The following is a 24,075-nucleotide window of genomic DNA, read 5'->3' on the forward strand; positions in this document are numbered from 1 at the left end:
GCCTTACGATGAGCGGTGGGGGGAGGAAAGAAAGGAAGGCGGGAGGGAGAGGCTGCAAACGGCAGGGAGTTCTGTCAGGCCAAGGGGAAGGGCCTGCGTGTGGTTCGGGGCAATCCCAAGCACAAACGCCCTGGTGAGGCCTCACCTCGAGTACTGTGTTCAGTTTTGGGCCCCTCACTACAGGAAGGACATTGAAGTGCTGGAGCGTGTCCAGAAGAGAGCCACCAAGCTGGTGACGGGTCTGGAGAACGAGTCCTATGAGGAGAGGCTGAGGGAACTGGGCATGTTTAGTTTGGAGAAGAGGAGGCTGAGGGGAGACTTCATTGCCCTCTACAACTACCTGAAAGGAGGTTGTAGAGAGGCAGGTGTTGGCCTCTTCTCCCAAAGGACGAACGACAAGACCAGAGGAAATGGTCTGAAGTTGTGGCAAGGGAGATTTAGATTAGATATTAGAAAGAATTACTTTACTGAGAGAGTGGTCAGGCACTGGAACAGCCTGCCCAGGGAGGTGGTGGAGTCACCATCCCTGGAGGTATTTAAGAAACGTATAGACATGGCTCTTCAGGGCATGCTCTAGTGCCCAATGTTATTGGTTTATGGCGAGGTGTTCAGTGTGGGGTTTAGTTGGTGGGTGTGGTGTTTTTGGTGGGCATTTGGTGTGGTGTGGTGGTTTTGGGTTTGTTTTGTTTTGTTTTGTTTTGTTTTGTTTTGTTTTGTTTTTGTGGTTGGACTTGATGATCTCAGAGGTCCCTTCCAACCACTAAGATTCTGTGATTCTGTGATTCTGCCCTGGTACCTCTTTTTTCTGCTCTGGTGTCTCTTGCCTCCTTTTTCTTCTTTTTTAGGGTTTCTTGCTTACAAAGGTTGATTATTATTTGTATATACATTTTTTCTTTTACATTCAAGGCTGGGGTTGGACTGTATGTATAGTCTACATTATCACGGAATCACGGAATTGTCAGAGTTGGAAGGGACCTCTAGAGATCATCTGGTCCAACTCTCCTGCTAAAGCAGGATTGCCCAGAGCACATTACTCAGGACTGCATCCAGGCGGGTCTTGAAGATCTCCAGAGAAGGGGACTCCATGACCCCCCTGGGCAGCCTGTTCCAGGGCTCCATCACCCTCACTGTAAAGAAGTTTTTTCTCATATTTGAATGGAACTTTCTATGTTCCAGCTTGAGCCTGTTGCCCCTCGTCCTATCTTTGGAAACCACTGAAAACAGTCCGGCTCCAACATCCTTCAACTCACCCTTTAGATACTTATAAACATACATGAGGTCTCCCCTCAGTCTTTGCTTGTCCAGGCTAAAGAGTCCCAGCTCCTTGAGCCTTTCCTCATAAGGGAGGTGCTCCAATCCCTTAATCATCGTTGTTGCCCTACACTGGACTCTCTCCAGTAGTTCCCTGTCCCTCTTGAACTGGGGAGCCCAGAACTGGATGCAGTATTCCAGTTGTGGCCTCACCAGTGCAGAGTAAAGGGGCAGAATGACCTCCCTCGACCTACTGGCCACACTCTTTCCTACACAGCCCAGGATTCCATTGGGCCTCTTGGCAACAAGGGCACATTGCTGGCGCATGGAAAATGTGCTATCTACCAGGACCCCCAGATCCTTTTCCTCAGTAATACTTCCCAGAAGATCCATCCCTAACCTGTATTGGGTTCTTCGGTATGTTATAAAACATACCAAGGATCATATGTTGAATGAGAATAGTGTATAAGACACAATGTCAATCACAAGTATTGTTGAATGCAGCATAATATGAATTAATGGTGGAAGAAACTCAAATTCTTTATACAAATGTTTTTCAGTGCTTTGTATGAAGTGTTTTATGGAACATAATTTAAGCTCAAAGTGTATTTATTGCACAGAATTGAATGACCTCCAGGTACACAAATCTCTGTATGACTAGTTTAATTTTGTATTGTATCATAATAAATTCTGGAGCTAAAGAAAGGCAATGAAATAGGTAAGTTAATGGATTTCATAGGGCACTCTGATAATCATTAACTGTGGTTTAAAGTCTTCCTCTTTATTGCTCTCCTTCACACACACTTCAGCAATCATGTTCTCTGAGAACTGGAGGGTTTTGTTGTTATCTGCTGATTTGCTCCTAGGATTAAAAAAAAAAAAAAAAGAAGGCAAAACCAAAAGAGGTGCAGACAGTCTCTTTCCTCCAACCAAGTCACCTCTTCATGTATCACTCTGTAGAGTGGTGGGTTTCAACAAGGGTGACTGGCCTGTTACAGCACACTAGCTAACACTTGTGTTACCACACTTAGGCAGTGCCTTCTCCTGTTGTTCTTGCAGCCGAAATACAATTTTGCTTTATTTTTTTTGCGAGTTGGCTTGGACTCATTTGTCTAAGTGCTTTGCCTTCGTTTCCGCTTTTATTACCTTATATAACTCATGAGCTACGGGGAAATGTCCTGAAGTGGTGGCATGTTGCTTCCTAGCAGTGAAGATTTCTTTGCAGAATGAACACACATCTCTTGTGGGGTTTGATGATGGTCTGCTAGAGGATGATGTTTGCTTGTGATGACCAGTAGTAAAGCCTTCAGCTGCAGCTGAAGTTGTACTTGTGTCTTGGTGCCACTCTTTTACTGTTTAATGTGCTTAGGTTATGCAGCAACATTTTCAGAAATGACTACTGATTTAGAGAAGCTGAGCTCAACATAATGTATTGCAGCACTGTAGAGCTGCTCAGCTGGACAAGTGGTTTTAAGACCAGATGTTCCTAGGTACCTTTGCAACACTGTCCTGTTGCAGTGTGTTCTGAAATAAGCCAAAGTCAAACAGCGCTTCCAAAGAGGCAGCGCTTCTTGGCTTAGTTCTGACACCTTAGTCCAGCTGCTTCCTACTAGTATCTCTTCATCAAGGTAAATGGTAAGACAAGAGGGGTGTGTGAAATGAATTGTGAGAGCCTGAGCATTGACAAGATTAAAAGTTATGCTCTGGCTCAATAAATCAGTCTCAGAATTCAAGGTAACTTACAATGAACCCACTGTCTTCGTAGCTGTTTCTACAAAGCATGCTGTTGGTTGCTCTACAGCTCCTCACTTAGCCACTGACACACACAGTATTTGGGAAAAAGAGCACAGTTTAACCACCAGGAGCGATGATGAACGTCTGTTCTCACATAAAGAGAGATACATTTCTGCACAGGTCACTGCTGTGGCTGAGTACGATGTATGGATGCCTAGGAGAAAGCATCATTCACCCTTATAAATGCAGATTAAATCTCTGTGCTGTGTTACTATCTTGAAGTGCTGTTTTGTTAGCCCTTAGAACTAAGAGTGGAGGCTTGGGGAAGTGTGCGAAAGCACTGAACTCTGGCTTAGCTGTGTTCACATTTCATATAATGATAACACTTTTGCAGAGTTTAGCGGGGCTAAGGTTAAGCAAACACAGAAGTCTTATGAAAGGAGTTTCTGTAGCAGTGCATTGTAAAATCCACACAGATTAGCCTTCATCTATTGAACTTCTGAGGAACAAACATGCAGAAGCAATTACCTCCCTTGTTTGCATAGATAGATTAACCTTTCCACTTCACCTTCTGCCTGTGCTTGTTCTGTAGTCCACTTGCTTTGGGTCTTTCTCATTTGCAGGCTTGCTAAGGATACCAAGACATGTCAATTCATACCTCAAAAAAAGAAAAACGATTTCTTTTCACCTCAGAATCTGTTGCTGAAGGACATTCTGGTAAGTAAAAATGCTGATTGAATCTTTGCTTTTACTAATACTTGCACTGAAGAATGCTAACTGATGAAAGTTCAGTCATATGTCCCCCAATAGAGAAAAGAAAGAACCAATAAATTTTTTTTCAAATAGACTTCAGATTAATGTCTTTATTTACATGACAAGAATTTGGCTTATTTGTTTAGTATGCAATATAATCTGGCATAGACTAGAAACTATCGCAAGAGAGAAAAAAGCATGCCGAGGTCTTCTACAGGTAGACGTGGAGCTGCCACATATACTGGAATCAGAATTTCATTTTTAATTCTGTAATGAAAAAATACTACTTTGTGCACATGCTTATTATAAGTGACCATTAAACACTGAATCTCTGGAACATGTTGAACACTAAGCATTGATTTGCCCTTCAGAGCTGCATTCCACATACTGCTGTAATACTATATACGCCTCTTTGCCACGTTGATCTCCCTTACACAAATTTACATAAGCAGCAGGCTGTACAAAATATTTTCCAGGTCTGGGACTGCAAGGCAGTGCTTCAGCTCTAATTGCTATTCATTAAATTCAGCTATTTTTCATGTAGCTTTGTTTACACAAACACGTATCTAGAGGCTATGTTAACTGATGGACTGGAGGAAGTTTGGACCTCCAGCAGACATACTAGTGATTCAAATTTACAGTAAAGGTAGTAAGAGTTCCTTTTATGGTAGAACCTTCAAATAGGGCATTTTAATGCTAAGACTAAAAATAACATCACCTCATGCTTTTTCCATAGAAGGAAAGAAAAAAAAACCCTAATAATGAGAAAATGAGGGTGGTGTCAAACACTGAAGCTTTGCAGCTGACTTTTCCTTGTGTATCTGCACTCTCAGGATTCTTATTCATTAGAATGAGTGTGAGACCAGTTCTATTAGTCTGTCTGCCGAGCCCCTAGCGAACAGTCCAACAGCTGCAAGATCACTGCAGCATGTGTCATCATATCTTGAACCACTACAACCAGTTGTTTGCTTTAAAAAGCTGCACTGTATGTTGTAGTGCTGCAAGTAGCTGAACCCAATAAAACTTATCAGTTGTTCCAGGTTATGCCATTCCTGCTTGAGCATTGGACCCACTGGCGTGGATTAATTTTGCAGTCTTCAGGACTCAGTTTGCCTCAGGGTTGTTGACAATCTAGTCCAATGACAAACTTTGGAACTTTGGCATTTGCTAACTTTATACTTGATTGCACAAATGATTTCTGGGCATGAAATTATGACCGCATGATGATTCTGTCTTCTTATGTCCTTGTGTCTTCGAACTGTGGTAGATTTTTATCAGTGAAGGTACAGTATAACAAGTAACTGGATTCTGATTTTCTCAGTAAATATACTAGCAAGAAATTTCAGTAAGATGAGGCTTGAGCTGGGGATCGGTGGAGCACAAACAGCTGAAGACAGGCTTTACAGATATCAAGCTGGCTTTTCTTATTTTGTTTTTTTGTCCAAGCCTCTAAATTGTTGAACTGCCTTTGCAGATGTGTATGAAATGCACAGTTAAACATTTAGCTTCAACTTCATGGGGAAAACACTAGAAACAAAACACAAAGATACGGAAATTGCTGATGCAGATTTTGAAAATTATGCCAGTGAAGAACAGACCTTTGCATGTCCATAAGCAAATCTCATGCTTACAGTGAGGTCACTGTAGCCTGTGTAAATAAAATGAGCATATACATTTTTAGAACTTGTGCGTTGCTTTCAGCTTGTTTTTGGTTTGTATTTGAGTGAGGCAGTATTGATGGCAAAATGGCTCATCCGTTCAAAGACACTGGCTAACATGTTCCACTTTTCCTTGCTTTTAGATTGTACTGGAATATAGTATTCTACAGTTCTACTAAAATTCAATTTGCACTTAAACTTTGCATTGAATTACAGTTCTTTTGGGATAACTCTGCTCTTACCTTATAATTTCATTCTGATATTTATTTGCTTCCAGAACAGATTATCTTTAAAAGTAAATAAGTAGCTTAAGGTGGATATTCAGTTATGCTTCTTCATTAACTTCCTCTTTGGGCCTTTGAGTTTACACCTATATATATATATATATATATATATATATATATATATATAATGGTACTCACTTTTGCAAGAGAAGTTATTTTAGATTGGCAATTACATAGATAATTATATAGGCTGTTGCAAACAATATAAGCACCTGGCTCATTGATACAGACTGTGTCATAGATCCAGCTGTGTAGCTGTGTGGCTGAACATATTTTGGATACCCTTTTTTGTAATGATGGTGGGTGAAGATTGATTCATACTCCTCTGGTTGATTCTGCAGATATGCAACCTTTCAAAGCTGTACTTTTGAAGAAATAATATGGATTGCTTTTACCTCAGCTTTACCTGAGCTTTTGGCTCAGTTACCCTGATGAGACAAAGAATCTCAATTTGTCCCTGTCCTGGTTTCAGCTGAGATAGAGTTAATTTTCTTTCTAGCAGTTGCTGTGTTTTCAGATTTCTTATGAATGTCAATAAAATATAGTGTTTTAGTTGTTGCCAAGTGATGTTGATACTAGTCAAGGACTTTTTTCAGCTTCTTAGAGAAGCTGAGAAGAAGCATAGGCAGAACAATAGAATGGCCAATGGAATATTCTGTACCATAGATGTCGTGCTCGGTTGGCAAGGGGAGGGGAATCATGATCTCAGCTCAGATCAGGCTGGGCAACCAATTCACTGAGCAGTGAGAATGACTTGTTATCATGTATATCCTTTTACTATTATTTGTAGTAGTAGTATTACTATTATTTTTCCTTTTCCATTATTGTTCCATTAAACTGTCTTTATCTCAACCCAGGAGGTTTTTTTTTCCCTTTCTCCCCTCCTTTTCTCCCTCGGCTTCCTGGGGGAAAGAGAGGGTGACTGAGAGACTGCATGGTCCTAGTTGGTGGATGGAGTTAAACCACAACAGTCCCCTAAATTGTTTATTAACTTTTAACAAACCAAATGCATTTGGCATACTTAGCTCTTCCCTGGACAATAAGTTATAGGGTCTAGAGACAGAATAGGTAAAAACTTTTTTCTCCAGTGATTTTGTACTAGAAAAAATCAAACCTCAGGAATATAACTGTGGAAACTTGTGAGTGGCCAATGTTTGTCCCTGAGAGAATGTTTTCTAAACTCAAATGAGCCAGATAGTTCTGAATAATTTCAGGAGTGGACTTCAATCTAGTATGCCTGTTTGTAGGGAGAGCAATGCCTCTTGTCATCCAAAAAGTTCACACGTGAGATTTCAGAGGTCCCCAGCAGAGATACTGACGGGGTAAACACTGCTGTATGCTGTAAGTGCAGACCTCTGGCACTTTTAAGATGTAGATCAAAGTAGGTAATTCACACAGAAAATGCAATGCAAAGTTTAAAATAAAGAGAAGAATGTAAAACCCCTACAGATAGGTCTTAGGTTAAATACTTCTTCCAAAGTTACTACTTGTATCTTCTATTCTCCTAAAACTAATATTTCAGGGTGCCTTTGCAGGCATTTTCATTGTTGCCTCCCTTGGGAGGCTGCCTGCCTCTGTAGATGATAGTAAAATGTCAGTTAAGGTTGAGTTGAAGAGAGGAGTGAAAATGAGATATTTCAGAATATAAATTGTTCTGATTGCCTCTTGGCAGATGCTCTGTAAACAGAAGACTCTTGACCACTGACAGTGAAATTTCATTAAGAAATCACTTCTTTGTTGTTGTTAACACAAAAGGAAATGTTATGTCTGTCTGATATTTATCTTCTAGATAAGATGTGTGATCAGATAAGTGATGCTGTTCTAGACGCTCATCTCAGTATTGATCCAGATGCCAAGGTTGCCTGTGGTAAGTACAAGACAGATAGAAAAGCAGATTAATGAAGTACAACAAGTAATTCATGTTGATATAGCATCCTGTGATCCAAAATTCTTACAATAGCTGGCTGACAGTCAACACTTTCACAGTCAGTGAAGGGGCCAGCTCTGTCACACTGACTCAGAAGAGAAGGGAAGGAAGAAAAAAAAGCTGCAAAAAATAAACAGAAAAAAGGAAATACATAGTACTCTGGTGCAAATTAAAAATAATGAGATGTAAGAAATAGACCAGGAGAAGCCAGTGGTATCAGGGAAAACTGTGTTTGACAGGGCTAATGATAATGAGGAATCTAAGAAAATTAGGGAAAAAGGAACTGAGGAAAAACGTAAGTCAAGGTGCATTTCTTCATAGAGTGAGTAAAAGGTGCTAATAAAACTCAAAATCCAAAAGTCCTAAATAGACATTTACTGTGCTTTAAGCAGGGTGATGCCCTTGGTTCACAGGAAGATAGCTGCACAGATCATTCAAATGTGATTCTGATCAGGGGCTTCCTTTTTTCATGGGACTGTTAGAACTACCCTGTATTTTACATGGCTGTTGTCACTAGCAACATCACCTCTTCCAGAGGCTAAGAACATATTATCATGTTGGAATTAGCTGGATTGCCAAGGGTGAACGGACACAGAAAAGGAACATGTCTAAAAACCTCTCCGAATACAGTAATTTTTTTCTTACAACAAGCCATCAAGGCTCTAGTTAGAGGACTAGCTGCATCCCACAAATACAGTAATCTAAAATGACGCTTCATCTGAAAAATTTCATGTGATCCTTGATGCATAGATGTGAGCAGTGAACAGACATGGGGGGGAGGGTTTAGCATACATGTTAAACTTGATGAAGCATGTATTTAAATATTGCAGGCTGTTACGCTTCCAAAGTGCTGAAAAGCTGAAGTTGGTAACAGAGAAATGCTGTAAAATTATAAGGGCTGAAAAATGTGTCATAAGAGACGTAAGAAACATGATCAGTTTGTCTTACCAAAAAAAGATGAATGAGGTGTGACATGATTACATAGATAAATCCCTGATTTCTGTCATATGTCAGGAAAAAAACATATCAGAACTGCTCACTGGAGTCAGAAAACTTGAATATAATATTGAAGCATAAATCTGGAGAAGATAAATTTGTTAACCAGACACAGATTTTTCTAAAGAAGTAGTAGGCTGGAGAACTGAAAGCAGTTATGGCACTCAATACAGGGTTTACTGGGTGAAAAACAGAATTTCTCTTCAGTTGTGCAGGTCTTGCCTCACAGTTTCAGAGAAAAAATCTTGAAGCGTTATGTAAGTACTAAGTCACTGTAACATTGTGTTTTACAAAACTATGAAATGTAGTTTACAGAGATGTTTAAACTAGACTCTGGCTATCAGTAGAAAAAGGTGTCTATGCTTCTCTGAGGTTTTTTTTGCTGCGTGGGCTTTTAGGATAAACAAGTTTTGCATACTAAGTTCTGAATTATTACACAGGTGCTAGCTCATTTTGGCAGGACAGAACTGGTCCGTCTTTGTGCTGCCAACACACCAGGTAGCAATAAAGTGAAGCAAGACAATACTGTCTGCAATTAGCATAAAGCAGAAGGCAGAATAATTGTTCTACTTCCTCTTTGATTAAGTGAAGCCAAATGCTTTCTTGAAAAAGAAGCCCTTCCCAGTATACCCAATAAATGAGAGTAAAGAGTGAAAATTAACTAACCATAAGCCAAGACAGTACAAAAGAGAAAATGAAAGTTTCTACCTACTGATGTGTTCAAAATATTTTTTTTTGTGGAGACTTAAACATGTAAGGAATCACCCCCCAGTGAAGAGCCCAAAACCTTATATGGTAACTTCCTTTAGGTCAAAGCAGATGGGGGTGTTGCTTGGGCTCATTTGTAAGATGCAGTGATAGTGCACTTCCCAAACTGTGTTTTGTTTCAGTTGAATTAAATTTCAGTCAGGATGGAAAGCAGTGAAAGGTAGGAAGATGAATCTTTCTATCCTGCTACTAAAAAAGCATCGTCGTGCTGTGAAGTCTTGCATCACCATCAAGCTTTGCTTGGCTGTATTGGGTATGGGAGAGTTTCTAGGGACTGCTGGTGGTGACTGCAGCCTTGCTCTTCCATCTCACTAAGGCCCAGTGCCCCAACTTTGTGTTCTTCCAGAGAGGCTTCCCCTTTTTGTAATGACCATACTGGAAAAGCTGAGAGCTGTTCTTCTCTGCCTCACAGCTGTAATACAGGGTCTCTTCCCCCAGTGCAGGATTCACAGCACCATACATGCCTCACACACATAGGTGGTCTGCTAGGATGTAACAGATCAGAAGAGGGCTTCTGGTCAGTAGAGCAGGGACACAAGACTGAGTGTGAAAATAATGGTACCAGGATACCCTGCACTGTACAGTTATAGCTACCTTTGGTTAATGTGCTGTACACATTTAGGGCTACTGTATTATGGAATCTCGCTTTGCCCACAGTGTAATTCAGAGATACTGCGCGAGCCAGGATGTTGCTTAATAGTTCAATATAGATTAATTCCTCTTGCAGACAGAGAAAGTTTGCCCCGTGTTAAAGTCTTAACTGCTTGTCTGGATTATATCTAAGCTAAGCTGCCAGCTAAAGCTAGCTTGATTATCTTTGTGATGCCGCAGTCCATAATTGTACAATTTTATAGAATATAGAATATAGAATATATAGAATATTCCTGCCTGTAATACTTAATTTTGAAATCAAATAAAATTATTCAAATGAGGTGGTGACTGGATGATAAAAGTGATGGTAGAACTTCAGTGTAGGCTAAAGCAAGGGGAAAGGGAGCAATCTTATCCCCATACATAGAAAGGAAGCAAGCATTCAGAAAAGAGATTTTGGGGTTGTAACAGACATATGTTTATGTGAAAAGAGCCAGTGCTCAGTAACAGTAAAAATCTGACCTGACTGTTAGGGCTTGCTGGGAACAGAATGAAGAGTGGAACTGAGACCATTAAGTCACATAAATCCATGACTGCCTGTCTTGAATACTGTGTTCAATCAGTTTCTCTTTCTCCATGCCAAAAAAGGCTACAGTAAGATTGTATGGTAGGGGTAATGAATATTATCATAGCCATACAGTATTTTTCAGTGAATAACCTAGGCCTTTCCAGTCTGGAAAAGAGAAAATTGAATAGAATATGCAATAGAGTTACAGAGCTGTAGGTCATATTGATGTGGTGATTTTTTTTGTGCCTGTTTGCTATATGTTTTAACATAAAATGTAACAGTTTGGAGGCCAGGTGGACACTTGAAACAAGCAATGGAATAAAATATGAGACGATTCTGCACAAAATTTGTAATGAAGTTGCATAGCTTCTTGCTCTAGGATCCTGTAGATGCTAAAAGTTTTTGTAGTTGCAAGGGCAAGTGGGTAAAATACTGTAAGAAAAATCTATCAGAGACTTGCAATGCCATCTGTTAACAAATGACTTCCCTTTAGCTTCAGGAAGACCCTGAGCTGAAATTGTTGGAGAGCAGGGGAGAATTTGGAGAAATAGCACTATATACTTGACCTATTCTTATAGATGTTTGCTGCTGGCCACTGTGGAGATAGGATATCTGGGTAAGATGGACTTCCCTCCATGCAGGCATTCATATCAGCTGAAGAGAAGAGTGGTTGCATGCAGACCTATATGTATGCTAAGGCTGTACACTGAGTTTCCTCTTTGACTAATCCCTTGTTCATAGGACCATCTTCAGAATCTCCCTATGTAACTGTAAAATGGTAGCAGTAAAATTCTGATGTTTCTTTTTTTTTTTCTTCAGAGTGTGTAGTGAAAACCGGAATGATTTTGCTTTGTGGAGAGATCACATCCCGGGCTATAGTGGATTACCAACAAATTGTAAGAGAGACCCTTAAGAGGATAGGGTATGATGACTCTTCCAAAGGTGAATGAGATCCTTCATGTGTTCATTCGTCTGTCTGTTCTACATGTGGCTAAAGTCATGTTTTTATGGTCTTCCAGAAAATAAAATGAAATGTGTCTCCAGGCCTATAAGAAAACTGCACAGATGTTGATAAGCATTTTTTAGTGCCTGGTACTGAAGGAGCTATTTTTAGGTGGCATATTTATGAAAGAGTTATTCTTGAAGTGCCAGTGCCTCTTGCTTCTCTGATGCAGAGTAACTAGTGTTTGCACAAATGTCAGAAAGTGGTTACATCTGCAGGTTTGGACAGTGAAAGCTTTATCGTTGATATTCCTTGTCCTTGGGTCCTTGGGATGCATAAGCCTATGACACTTGAAGTTCACACCCAGGGTGTGAACTTTATTTCTTTCTTTCTTTCTTTCTTTATTTATTTATTTATGTATTCTTAACATATTTTCCAAAGTAGGTTCCTTTCAGCAGTTGAACCCCTTACATGATTATTTTCATTCAGTCTTCCCTTTTCATGCATGATATATACAGCTTTTCTCTCATTCTTTTGAACCCTAGAACCTACTACTAGAGAAACTGAATACTGTTCTGGTAATATTTCCCTGTTCCCCTCCCAGCTTTAGTACCCAAATGGTTTGAACCCTAGTCATCATAAGCAACATAACAAGCTTTGGTGGGGCAGTTTGTAGGATTACACTTATCCTCTCAGTTTCAAGAGCACAAATTTGAACTAATACCACTAACTTGCCCACATCCTGAGACTGTTATAAATGTGCTGACACTCTGCTTCTATTAGCAATGCAACACATGGTATAGGAAGCTTACATGCTTAGAGTTTTAAAGTTTTACCCAAGATAACTAGATAATCCATAAAAGCTTTTCTAGCAATCTGTGAACCCTCAAGAATGTACGACCTAACTTTACAAAACTCCCTTCACTAGGACTGGACTATAAGACTTGCACAGTTTTAGTGGCCTTAGAACAACAATGTAAAGAGATCAAGCATGCTGTCTCCCATGGAAAGAATGACGATGACATTGGAGCAGGGGATCAGGTAATGGGGCTTAATTCCAGGCACTTACTCAAGCAATTAGAATTGTGTTGGACCAGAGCCTTTCCTCAAAAGGAAAGGCTTGTGCAACGTGTAAGAATTAGGAGCTAAACACTATGCAGCTCTTAATCCCCAGAAGTGCTAAGAAGTAACACGGTCTTCAGCAAATGCAGCTTTTCCCATATCCAGTGCCCTTACTGGATAGAGCTACAACTAGTTTTTTTATCAGCTGGTGTCAGTTTCTGGTCTTTCAAGTCCTTTAGGGTAGCCTGGTTTTACTTCTTAGGCATCAAATGCTGTGTTATTTTAGTTGTCATGTGTGGGGAGAAGACGATTCAGTCTTTATGAGCTTTATGTCTATTAAGTTTTTGCAGTGGATTCTTATGGATGCTTAAGGTAGAGTCATTCTTCGGAATCAGACTTTGCTGTGGCTGTGATGATTGTGCATGCTGATGCATAAATGTTACTTCAGGCTGGTTTTGCGTCAAAGTGTATTCACTCTGCATGTCAGTGGTTTCTCTTTCTAGGCTTGCCTGTTTTTAAGGTACTATGGCAGTACTATATGGTACTAAAGTATATATGATACTAAAGGCAAGCGCAAAAATTGAAAGAGAACATGGAAACAAGCGGCTTATTTTCCCATCTTTCAATGCACTTCCTTGTTTTCCAATGCAGGGTTTGATGTTTGGCTATGCCACTGATGAAACAGAGGAATGTATGCCCCTAACAGTCCTCCTGGCACACAAACTGACTGCACGCATAAAGGCTCTGGAACGGAATGGAACATGGGCCTGGGTTAGACCAGATGGGAAAACACAGGTTTGTAATGTAGATGCAGAAACTGTAAGTATGAGAAACAATAGAAATAATTTACTCTGTCTGCTGCTAAATTAGAATTCATGCTTGTCAAAAATGGTGCTGTCATTTTCATGTTCCAAGGTGATGTGAATTTCATAAGGTACATAGGGTACCCAGTACTTTCTGTATTTTTTTTCTTACAGTGATTTTAAGCATCAGCAACAGCACATCATTTCTCATTCCATTTCTCTTAATCCATTTTTTTTTTTTTTTGCAGAAAATACCTGTGTGGTTCACTTTCACTTTTCAAACTGGTGCTCTTGGCCTTGAGAGTTCACTGTCCTTTTTGTTTTCCTCTCTAGGTCACAATGGAATACAAGGAGACTAACGGTGCATTGGAGCCCATCCGAGTGCACACACTTGTGATTTCAGTACATCATGCCCCAGACATGCCTCTGCAACAAATGCAGAAGGAGCTAATGGAGAAAGTTGTTAAAGAAGTCATTCCGGAGAAGTACCTTGATGAGGGGACAATTTATCATCTCCTTCCAAGTGAAAAGTTTGTAGAAGGTGGTCCCAAGGTATGATAACTTTGAAAGTGGACACCCTTTGCAGACTTGGATTCTACTTTGCCACATGCTTCTAAATGTTCTCTTGAACAAAAGTACAATGAGCTGGTATATCTTTAACCAAGAAAGTCTATGCTTTTTTTAAGAAGGTGTTCATTCTCCATTTCTACTGGAATTTTCCTACTGGATGGCTGGCATCTAAACTGAAGCTATACCTGCTTGGACAGCGAAATGTGTGGATTCTTGGATCTTTGTCTTGCTTCCAGAAAGTATTTTAAATGACCAAAAGCCATCCCTTAAGTTACATGCTAAAATGCATGACTGGAAGTATCTCTTCACTTTCACAATATAAATCAAAACCAGAAATAACAACAGATCTGATCTTATATATTAAAATTATTCAGAAAGCTGAACAATTCAAGGGAGACCTTAATATATCGAGTTTCAGTAGTCATTAGAATTTGACACATGTTCTGCTTTCCAGGTTCTAGGTAAGCAGGTCATTGCTGCAAAATTGTAAAAAGTTTTGTTACACAAAATTGTTTAGTTTTGTATAAAGAGATCAGTGAAGGATTAAAACTACGTGTGCTTATGATCGCATTGGGATGATGCAGGGATGCTGCTTCCATTGAGAAAAAAAAAGTCAGCTTTACACTTGTATTACTTATTTGGGAAATTAGAATTAGTGGATTAATGCAGTTTATCCTCTTTTAGAATGGAGTTTCTCAATGCTCTGGAGAGCATTCATCAGCTTGCAGTCACCAGTTTTGCTAATCTGACAGAAAGGCAATAATTCTCTGCTGGTTGAACATCTTGGATCAGGTTGTAGGAGGCGGACAAAAGTCCATGCAAGAGGGTGGGGCAGGTAGGAAGAAAGAAGTACCAAGTGGTCCTTGTGCCACTACTGAAGCATTAAGGTGAACTCAGCTACAATCTCTCTGTACTCTTACACTGGCAGCACTGAGCTGCAGCTCTATGAAGCCCTCACTTCCTCTTTAGCATGTGTATGTAAGTGAAGCTTATTAACTTTTTAGGTCATATGTGATCTGTTTCTCAGGAAGGCTTTTTTCTCTCTAAGTTCTTGGCCTCTATGAAACGTTACTGAGTGAAGTCATTGGCCGGTACTCCAGAGATAGTATTTCATGGTTGCTGATCTAAAGGAAGCACGCTTTTTGTGATGTTTACAGTTGTGCCACATTCTTATCTGTTTTTCAAAGGTGACTGCAGCACAGGCAGTTTAGTACATCTCTTGAAAAATATTCCAGTCAGGTAGACCTCATTCATTAAACGTTTGCATGTGAAGATGAACGCTATGAGTCATATCTGTGCCAAATACAAAACAAAGCTGCACCCCATAATGTAGTGTGGATTGGGTAAACTGTTTTGTCCCGCGAACGAATTCGATTGTTTGTCCTGCAGAGTGATGCTGGATTGACTGGCAGGAAGATCATTGTTGATACCTATGGAGGCTGGGGAGCTCATGGTGGAGGTGCATTCTCTGGAAAAGATCCTTCTAAAGTTGATCGTTCCGCAGCATATGCAGCTCGCTGGATTGCAAAATCTCTGGTGAAAGCTGGTCTCTGTAAAAGAGTATTAATCCAGGTAAAAGTGACTATGAAAGTAATACACCATAACAGAAATTGTGTCTTATGTGTGGTACCCCCTCAGAATACGTACTACCATCACAGCCCCGCTTTAGTTTCAGGAAAGCATTTCTTATACTAGAATAGAGCTCCAGAAAATTCCTCTTGGGGGTATGTTTTTAACAAGCCCTATAAGAGAAGTCAAAGTCACAAGCCAGGGGGATCCTGAATCAAGGAGTGTCTTCTCAGTAATATTCTTTCTGCAACTCTTGCTGTCTCTACTCTAGGTACTTCTTTGCATCATCCTTGCTTTTACTTCCAGCAACTACAGTGATCCTCTGCACACGTGTGTGCCCAGCACTCCAACCTGAGCTGCACAGCACATTACTGACAATTGTGTTAGCAGTGTCTAGACATAGTTGTGCAACCTACTATATGGTCATATTAGTTGTAACTTAAACCATTTTAAGCTGTATTTTAAATTACCTGAAAGTTACCGTGAGCTGCCTACTGTGTCTTCCTAGTATACTACTATGGTGTGAGGTGTGACTAATAGTGAAATTCAATTATTTTAGGAGTTTAAAACAAGAACAACTTTCACCAGTCTTATATTCTCAGAAGAAATGCAATTTCTTTTTGTGCATGAACTTCTGAAACTACTAAGTCTAAGAAGTTGAAAAATGTGTTTTGTTGACCCCTAGACAGTTTTGCCATTTAACATGAACTGGGTGAATGCTACAGAATTGAGGTTTGTCTAGACTAGTTTATACACATTTGTTATGGTTTGAGAAAACCCATAACAATTTGTTGTCATTTAGACAACTATTGTATCACCCAATGACCCCTCCCTACCTGGAAAGGGGAATTGGGGAACACAAAGAAACATGAGGGTTGAAATATAAGTAGATTTAATAGGATAAGACTAAATAATTTACAATAATACCAAGGAACCAGTATTATACCTGATACTGATATACAAGAATTATACTCTGCCACTTGTATCAGTAGGAAGCTGTGCACTCCCAGCAGTGGACAACAAATGTTGGGCGCTACGAACAAAATGGCTTTGGGAGGAAGGGGAGGCCTCAGGGGTCCAGCACCAGGTTGAGGAGTTCTCTGGACCACTGCCATCAAGGGAGAGAAAACTATGCAGCAAACTTTTCTAATTTATACTGCATGTGACATTCATGGTACGAAATAATCCTGTTGGACAGCCTGGGTCAAATGTCCAGGCTTTGCTCCTCCTTGTCCCTGCACCTGGCGAGACTCAAAAACACTGAGACCTTGAATCCCACATAGCACAGCTGGCTATAAAGTAAATATTTTCATGAAGTCAGACACTAGAGTCCTCTAGAAGTGCAGTTTTCCCCAGCGTTAGAAGAAAAGTTAGTCCTGTGTTGCTCAACCCAGGACAGTATTCTTATTCCGAGAAGCTGCTACATAATAACTTTTAACTGGGTACAGCAAATTACTGCAATATAAAGTAGCAGTGATCTGGCTGACGTTTGCTGCAGAGGTGCGTTTAAAACCTTTTACTTTCTCCATGGACCAGAGGAGAGGCCCACTGTGTGTGGTTATGATCAACGACACGGTATCCAGACACCCCAGTTAGGAACAAGGACCCTTTCTTTAGATATTGTGCATGTGTTCGACAGCTGATTAAACTGAAAGTTTGGAGTCAGTCAAGGAAAGGGGAGACTGGTAATGAGCCAAGCACAAGTAGTGATGGTTAGCAAATTGTTAAGATTATTTTTTTTTTTCCTGAGGGGAAAGAAGACAAACTTCTGATTTCTTGGTATGCACATTTTGAATGGCATTTTTGACCACACATCAATGTCTTAATTCTTGAGTTAGGTGGGAATGTAGTTATTCCAGTAATTCCCAGAGACCCTCCTTAAATACCTGAGGCTGACTCTAGACAAGGCAAAACTGATTCTGTTACCAGCAAACTGTGGAGATGTCAGACATTAGTAATGAAGGTAAGATGGGAGGAAACAGTAAGATGGGAGAGCAGAAAAGCAAATGTCCTGTGAAATCACAGAAGGCTGGATTAAAGATTAACAAAAGGAAAAATGTATCAAGTGGAAATGTGAAAATGTTTTCAGCTCACTAGTGTCCGTGTTAACACTAAGACGATGCCAGCCTCCACTGAGGCTGACGATTGAGCTGGCTCTGCTCTGGATGTTGTTTCGATGCTAACCACCTTTTCATACTGAAAGGGCAAAATGGATAATGGAGGGAACTCCAGACTATTTAGCTGTATATTATCACAAATACCACGATGACTTTATTTAGTGTGATATAGAATTGTCAGTCTATTGGTTAATGAAAAACAGATGTAGCATGATCTCAAAATTAGCTAAAGGGAAGATACTCATCACTAGGCCGGTTTCTAACAAAAAATAGCTCCTGGTTACTAAGAACTATGTAGATAGAACTGAGGTGCTGGACTATTACTTCTTGAAATTTGTAGAAAGCAAACACAATGAGTAAAACTAGTGAAAGTCACAGAATAGTTTGTGTTGATTAGTCACATTCAAGCAAAACATATTTTCATTCAAATGGACCATGATGGAAGACAATGAAGTGTATATTAACCTATATTGCAGTAAGACTGTATTTTAGAAAGGGACGGAATGACAAAAGCAGATACATTGCAGGAGAACCTGTCAATGCTGTGCTGTGCAGTGGTGAAAAGAAGCTAATGTGATTCTTGGATGTCAGAAAGGAGCTATAGAGCTCCTCTGTCCTCCTCTGAATGAAGTGAAATTACAGGGAATACTTCCTGGGTTACTTTGTCTACTTCTGATAGATATGTTTTAAGAAGTACATGGAAATATTGGATGAACTTCCAGGGAGTGCATGGAAATAACTCACTTTAGGAAAAGAAGTCTGTGAGTGCTTTAGGAACATGGAGCTTTTCATCATCTTTTCCTAAATAATCTTTTCTCTGCCTCGGCAAAAAAAAAAACACCCAACAAAACAAACCAGAAATATTTGTGGGTCTCAGAGTCTCCAGTCTCAAAGCATGAAATTCTTGTGTCTAGCTGAGGCTGAAGAATGTGGAATGGTAGTATCTGAGGATGATTAGAAAGTGCCTCTTTTGCCTTTAAGGAATGTCACTTAGGTCTGAATTTGACCAGGCTGAGCATTCTCTGAGGAAAACAGGTAATTTTCTAACATAAAAGATCAATAGCAAAACCGTATCTCCTAGCTTTCTTTAAGCAGAAGATGTGGACAAAATCTTCCCCTGATACATAAGATAAGATTTTCCATTATCTTAAGCAAAAAGTAGGTATGACTGTTTTAATTGTGCTTGGATTGTATCTACAGCTCTCATACGCTATTGGTCTGAGTCATCCTCTTGCGATCTCAGTGTTTCACTATGGAACGTCAGACAGATCTGAAGAAGAACTGCTTGAGATTGTGCAGAAAAACTTTGATCTACGCCCTGGAGCTATCATAAGGTTTTTGTGCTATTAGTATTTACTGAAGGGAATCATATTTTCAATGCTCTCTTTAACAGTTTAAAGTTTCTAGCTTCTAACCTCATGAAAGTCACCTTCATCATAAATCTACAACTGCTGTCGTTTCTGCTCTTCCCTAACCCATGAACCCAGTACAACATACAAGGGCCAGTTAATAAATCTGGTCACAAAATGTACTGAGTATTTATCTAGTCATAATGAGTGTTACGCCCTATTCGAAATAGTGACTTTGTGCATCTAGAAGCTGTTAAACCTCCAGTTAAGTCTGCTAGATCATCATCTTTGGCTGCTTCTTTTGAGAAACACAAGATCATTTTCTTTCTGGCACAGTAGCATTAGAAAATACTCTATATTACACTTGCAATAACAGAAAACACATTGATGCTTGCACAGCTATAGCTGAACTTTACTCCACTTGTAACGTTTCTGCACTGTAATGCTTCTAAAACTTAACTGTACACTTAACTACATCTCTGATACATTTGAAGAAAGCTTGACTGTTTCTAGTCATGTTAAAATTGAAAACATCAGCTCACTACCTTTCCTGCTGTAAATCTGGGTGATTGGGGAAGGAAACAACACCTAGGTTTTATTGTCTTTATCCCAAGGATAATACTGATTATTATTCTGATGTGTCTAAATCATAATATATGTTGGAGTGAAGTGTAAGACTTCATTTTTTCTTCTTTTCATTAAGGGAGCTGGATTTGAAGAAGCCAATCTACCAAAAAACAGCATGCTATGGGCACTTTGGGAGAGAAGAATTTACATGGGAAATACCCAAAAAGCTGGTCTACTAAGCTGTTCAGAATGTGTCATGTGATTAACAGGTGGTTTAATAATCAGGTATAACTTCAAACTGTTCAAGAAGAGGCTGTATCTACTCTTTTTTGAATGACACTCTGTAGCTACTAGATTTACTGAAAAATATTTGTATTTAATTTCTAACTTTTATAGTGGCCTTCCACCTTAAATGCATGCTGCTCCATCTAACCTACCCTTCACCTTTGTCTTTAGTAACTTGTGAACAATTTAGGCCTTTGGCTGTAATCAAATATTAAGTGCACAGATGGTTCAGGAAGTTGATGTCATTCCTGTTCTGCCACAGAAGCCTGCTACTGCTTACCTGGTTAACTTTGTACTGAAGTGGATTAAGTTGGTGAGGTAACTTCCAACAGCTCCTCGTGACAGTCAAGCAGTAATAGCACATATTGCCATAATTCTTTGGGCCAGGACTCCCAAAACTACAGCTTTAGTTTATGGTCCTTCTAGTCCAAGCAAAGTAGTAAAAACACCCATTTTGGAACACTGTTCATTGTAACGCTAAATATACTTAGCTATTGAGGTAGTGTTAGCTGTCTGTTTGCTTTTAACATTACAGTTTTCTAGGCATATCTGTGAAAACTGATGAACTCCTATGTTGTAATTCTTTTACTCATTTATAGTTACTCCTTGTCAAACTGAAATTTTCCATGTCTGCATGAACTGGAATTGGCTGTGTAGCGTTTCAATTAAATTTCATTTGGCCACTTCTGCAATGTTAAAAAAAATTGTAAAAACTAGTTGGAGGATACTACCTTCCTTTGACTTCTCTGACTGAAAGCACAAAATGGAGAGAGACAATTCAAAATCATTTAGCTTTTCTTTAAGGGCTAGAGAGGATGAAGAGCCTTGTATACAGAAAGTAGCAACTCTGGCAAGCAAATTTATCATCAAATTGTAAACTAAAACAGAATGTTGGAATCTTGTAACTGCTGTTACATAAAACCAGCAAATTTTATTAGACAATTAAACAATACAGCTAACCCATCCCCAATAAGGGAAAAATACAGGTTTCAGTGCAATCAAATGCAAGTAGTTGAATATAACATTAGTCTCGAGCAAGTTTGAAAAAGCTGCTCCTTTCACATAAAGACTGATTCATCCACTGCTCCTTTGGCAGACAGCTGAAGTGAGGTAACTGTACACCTGTATCTGCACCTTACCTGCCCTTGTACAGTTAACCCAATCTGCAGTCTTGTGACCTACAAAAAAGCCTTTTTTTTTTCTTTCCCCAAGAAAACTAAATTTGTTTGCTGCAATTGTTTTGTGGGCTTTTTTTCCCAGTTTTTTATTTAATGACTTTTCTTTTTTGATGACAGGACCCTGCACTGTGTCTTTGCCTGCAGCTAATCCAGTTTAGTACGCATGTGGCCATGTAGGCATAAAGCATGTCATTAACCTTTATTAAAATTTGTTCAAATTGGTATTGTCTAAGAAGTAGTAATGTAGCTTGCTAAAATTCTGTAATGTCAGAATAACTTCCACTTTTAGTAATACAGGAGTACAATGTTTAAATGGCAAGGGATTGCAGACATCACTATACAGTAAACTGACTATAATAAACTGACTTACTGAACTCTTTTGAAAGAAGGTTCAGCAAATGGGCATATATTCTCAATTTTACAGCTGTCTCAATTACAGTTAGTAACAATTTTACTGTCATCATACTTCACCCTTCCAAAGTTGAATAGTGCTTTGGTAAGAAGCTTTGAAGCTTTGTTTGTCACAGGAAAAGCCCATTTTTGATAAAATCTCTTATTAAATTTAATGAGGAAATGATTTGTTCAATGCAGGTGTCTCTTAATCGCTGCTCATTGTGTGTGGGGGGGAAGGTGGCAGCTTAGGCCTTTCTAACTAATAGACAGCTGGAGCCTACAGGAGGCAAACTGGACCACAGTGTATTTCAGACAATAAGAACCCATTTTTTCAACACTTCTTTCCCCTTGCTCTCTAGCTTCCCATAAATAGACATGAGATCAAAGTTACAGACCTGTTCTTCAATGAGTTGGATAGTCTCTGTCTCTAGACTACAAACCTTTCTTTCCCCTTGTTGTTGATTTGTGTTTCAAAGTAGCCAGGAGCACCAGCTGCAGAAGAAATCCCTAGCCACAGATTGGAACAGGTATAGTATGCATCCAATCTTCAGAGATCCTGTCTACAAATTTAGGAAGCTTTCTAATAACTATTGAATTAATTTTATTTACATAGGGTAGCTAATTTGCCCTATGTAAAATTTTCTTCAAGAACAGCAAAAGGGATACGCCTTTTTTGAAACAATGAGAGAAAAGCTACCTCTACTACATCTGTGATGTCTAATCCGAAGTCAGAGACAAAGCTATTGCTCCACAAAATCAGTGAAGTAATTTTTTCTGAATGATTGGCATATTTTCTTATTATCATTCTAGAAATGAATCACTTAAACTGGAACCTCAAAAATAAAAAAGGGTTCCAAAATCAGACATAAGCATTAAGATGGCAGTTATTGCTGAAAGCTTAGCTACATTATAAGGCAGCCTACATGCAGGGATCAAGCAAAATATTTTTATTTCCAATGTTGCAACTATTGCTTTATTAAACTTGTTATATTAATATCAAATGAACAGGCTCTTCTTTGACACATGTGGTTATAGTATGGTCTAAAAATCTCCCAAAATATAGTGGCTCACAATATCTGTAAGAAAAAAAAAGAAGTTAGTAACACCACAATAGTTTATGCACTGTGTTTTGCAACTTCATCCAAGTATCAGGCTGTATTCAGCTAATACAAAAAAGGTACATAAATGAAAAATCTGTATTGCAGAAAATTATTTGGGAATACCATATATTGGCACATGAAGAGGTATTACTGGCTATTCTATTTTCATCTACTGGATTTGGATAGGCACTTCCAAAAGCTGATGATTCTTGCTGGATTAAATCAACAGGATTAAACCTAAATATTTCAAAAGGGAGTACTTTAACTCAAACCTAAACTAGGCAATTAGGGAAGAAAACTAATCAAACACAAGTGCCAGCTTGGCTTGGAAAGTGCCTTTCATATCTTTCTGGTTTCAGAAGAGATGAAGGGTCTCTGTGTGCAAAATGAAAATGTTAAATTAAGAGAGGTCAAACCTGTTCCTTATAAAAGATCCTGCTCCTTTCCCAGTGCCCTTGTATGAATGAGTCTTTGAACAGGAATATGCAGATGAATGACAGGACGAAAGACAATGAGGAGAACAGTACAGTGTAGCAAGGCTAACTATCTGTATTTGTCCAAAATAATTCCAGGCTTTTCCTGAAAAAAATAATTGGAAAAGTCAGAAGCCAAAATGGGACTGAAGTCAGGATACTCCTGGTGTGAGTACAGTCTGCTCTTCTCAAAATGGGAACAGTGGTATGACTTACGATAGCAAAAGAAGTTTTCTTATAGGGAAAATTGAAAGAAAAATAGCAGCTGACCTCTGTTACAGATAGAAGAAAGTCCTCCATATAATCTGATTCCAATAAATTTTTATTATTTTAAAATAAGAGATATAAAAAAAAATGGGATCTCCATACAAATATACCAGCCATTAAGACCACACTTTTTCACTGGTAAGGCATTAGAGAACAGCAAGAGAAGCGCAAGATACCCCTGTAATTTACAGCTGCATGAAGAACAGCAAGTTCTTAAGTTTATAGAAGTTGATTTCAACATACAACTTGAAAATATTTAACTACTCATCTGCTCAGGAGAAAATAAGAATTGGCCACCTGGAATCCTATAGAATTTGGGGATGTCTGGTATGATCTGAGAGTGACAGCTGCTGGCAGGGAGCAGAGACTCAGTGAGAAGAGTCCTGGCCAGCAGTACTCTGCCTGAAGCAACAGGTTTCGCCACAGCCTTGCTTTTAGCGCTCAGTTGTCCCGGGGGGTACAGCCTTAGGCCGCAGACAGGCCTCGCCGGTCAAACGCTCCAAGCCAGCCTTACACCTGAACGCCCAGGCTGACGCTCGGCGGGGATGACGGCCGTCGCTGGGTTCCTTCCCTACGTGAATTATAGCCGTTACCGGTACTCGCGCGCCGGCCGTAACCCTGCGAGTGTCACAGCCGCGCTCTGTGGGAAGGGCGCACCTGTTGCCCGAGTGCCATCCGTGTGGGCCTGAGGTACCGACCCGAGGACCGTCCCCTCTGGGTGCCTGCCGAGCTGCGTCAGCAGCGGGAAAAAAACCCTACAGCCTAGTGACAGACGTCCCTTCACCCGGCCCCCCGAGCCCCCCATCCTCCCCCGGCCGCCCCCCGCAGGGGGGCCCTCAGGAGGGCGCCTGGGCCTGCCCTCTCCGGCC

General features: G+C 39.8%; 1 protein-coding gene and 1 long non-coding RNA gene across 3 annotated transcripts in view; one reads left to right on the forward strand and one right to left on the reverse strand.

The window, feature by feature from the left end:
* LOC106897493 overlaps nucleotides 1–21,338 on the forward strand; it is a 24,089-nt gene extending 2,751 nt beyond the window's left edge. Inside the window, exons 2-10 of one of the 2 annotated variants that reach the window (XM_014958152.1) lie at nucleotides 3,609–3,702; nucleotides 7,470–7,547; nucleotides 11,350–11,472; nucleotides 12,402–12,514; nucleotides 13,187–13,330; nucleotides 13,672–13,890; nucleotides 15,298–15,480; nucleotides 18,795–18,928; nucleotides 19,647–21,338. In XM_014958152.1, the coding sequence (XP_014813638.1) occupies nucleotides 3,630–3,702; nucleotides 7,470–7,547; nucleotides 11,350–11,472; nucleotides 12,402–12,514; nucleotides 13,187–13,330; nucleotides 13,672–13,890; nucleotides 15,298–15,480; nucleotides 18,795–18,928; nucleotides 19,647–19,749 (1,170 nt within the window). In that variant the 5' untranslated portion in view covers nucleotides 3,609–3,629 and the 3' untranslated portion in view covers nucleotides 19,750–21,338. Of the gene's footprint in view, nucleotides 1–2,289; nucleotides 3,703–7,469; nucleotides 7,548–11,349; nucleotides 11,473–12,401; nucleotides 12,515–13,186; nucleotides 13,331–13,671; nucleotides 13,891–15,297; nucleotides 15,481–18,794; nucleotides 18,929–19,646 lie in introns of those variants that run through there. The other variant, XM_014958150.1, reaches the window with a different exon arrangement.
* Nucleotides 21,339–22,326: 988 nt separating this feature from the next.
* LOC106897474 lies at nucleotides 22,327–23,962 on the reverse strand. The gene is made up of 3 exons (XR_001413776.1): nucleotides 23,504–23,962; nucleotides 22,883–23,045; nucleotides 22,327–22,442 (listed from the first exon to the last, which is right to left on the reverse strand). It is a non-coding gene; the product is annotated as an uncharacterized LOC106897474 (long non-coding RNA).
* Nucleotides 23,963–24,075: the final 113 nt, after the last annotated feature.

This window comes from Calidris pugnax, unplaced genomic scaffold (assembly GCF_001431845.1).
Source record: "Calidris pugnax isolate Ruff unplaced genomic scaffold, ASM143184v1 scaffold317, whole genome shotgun sequence".
In the NCBI taxonomy this organism is placed as follows: Eukaryota; Metazoa; Chordata; class Aves; order Charadriiformes; family Scolopacidae; genus Calidris; species Calidris pugnax.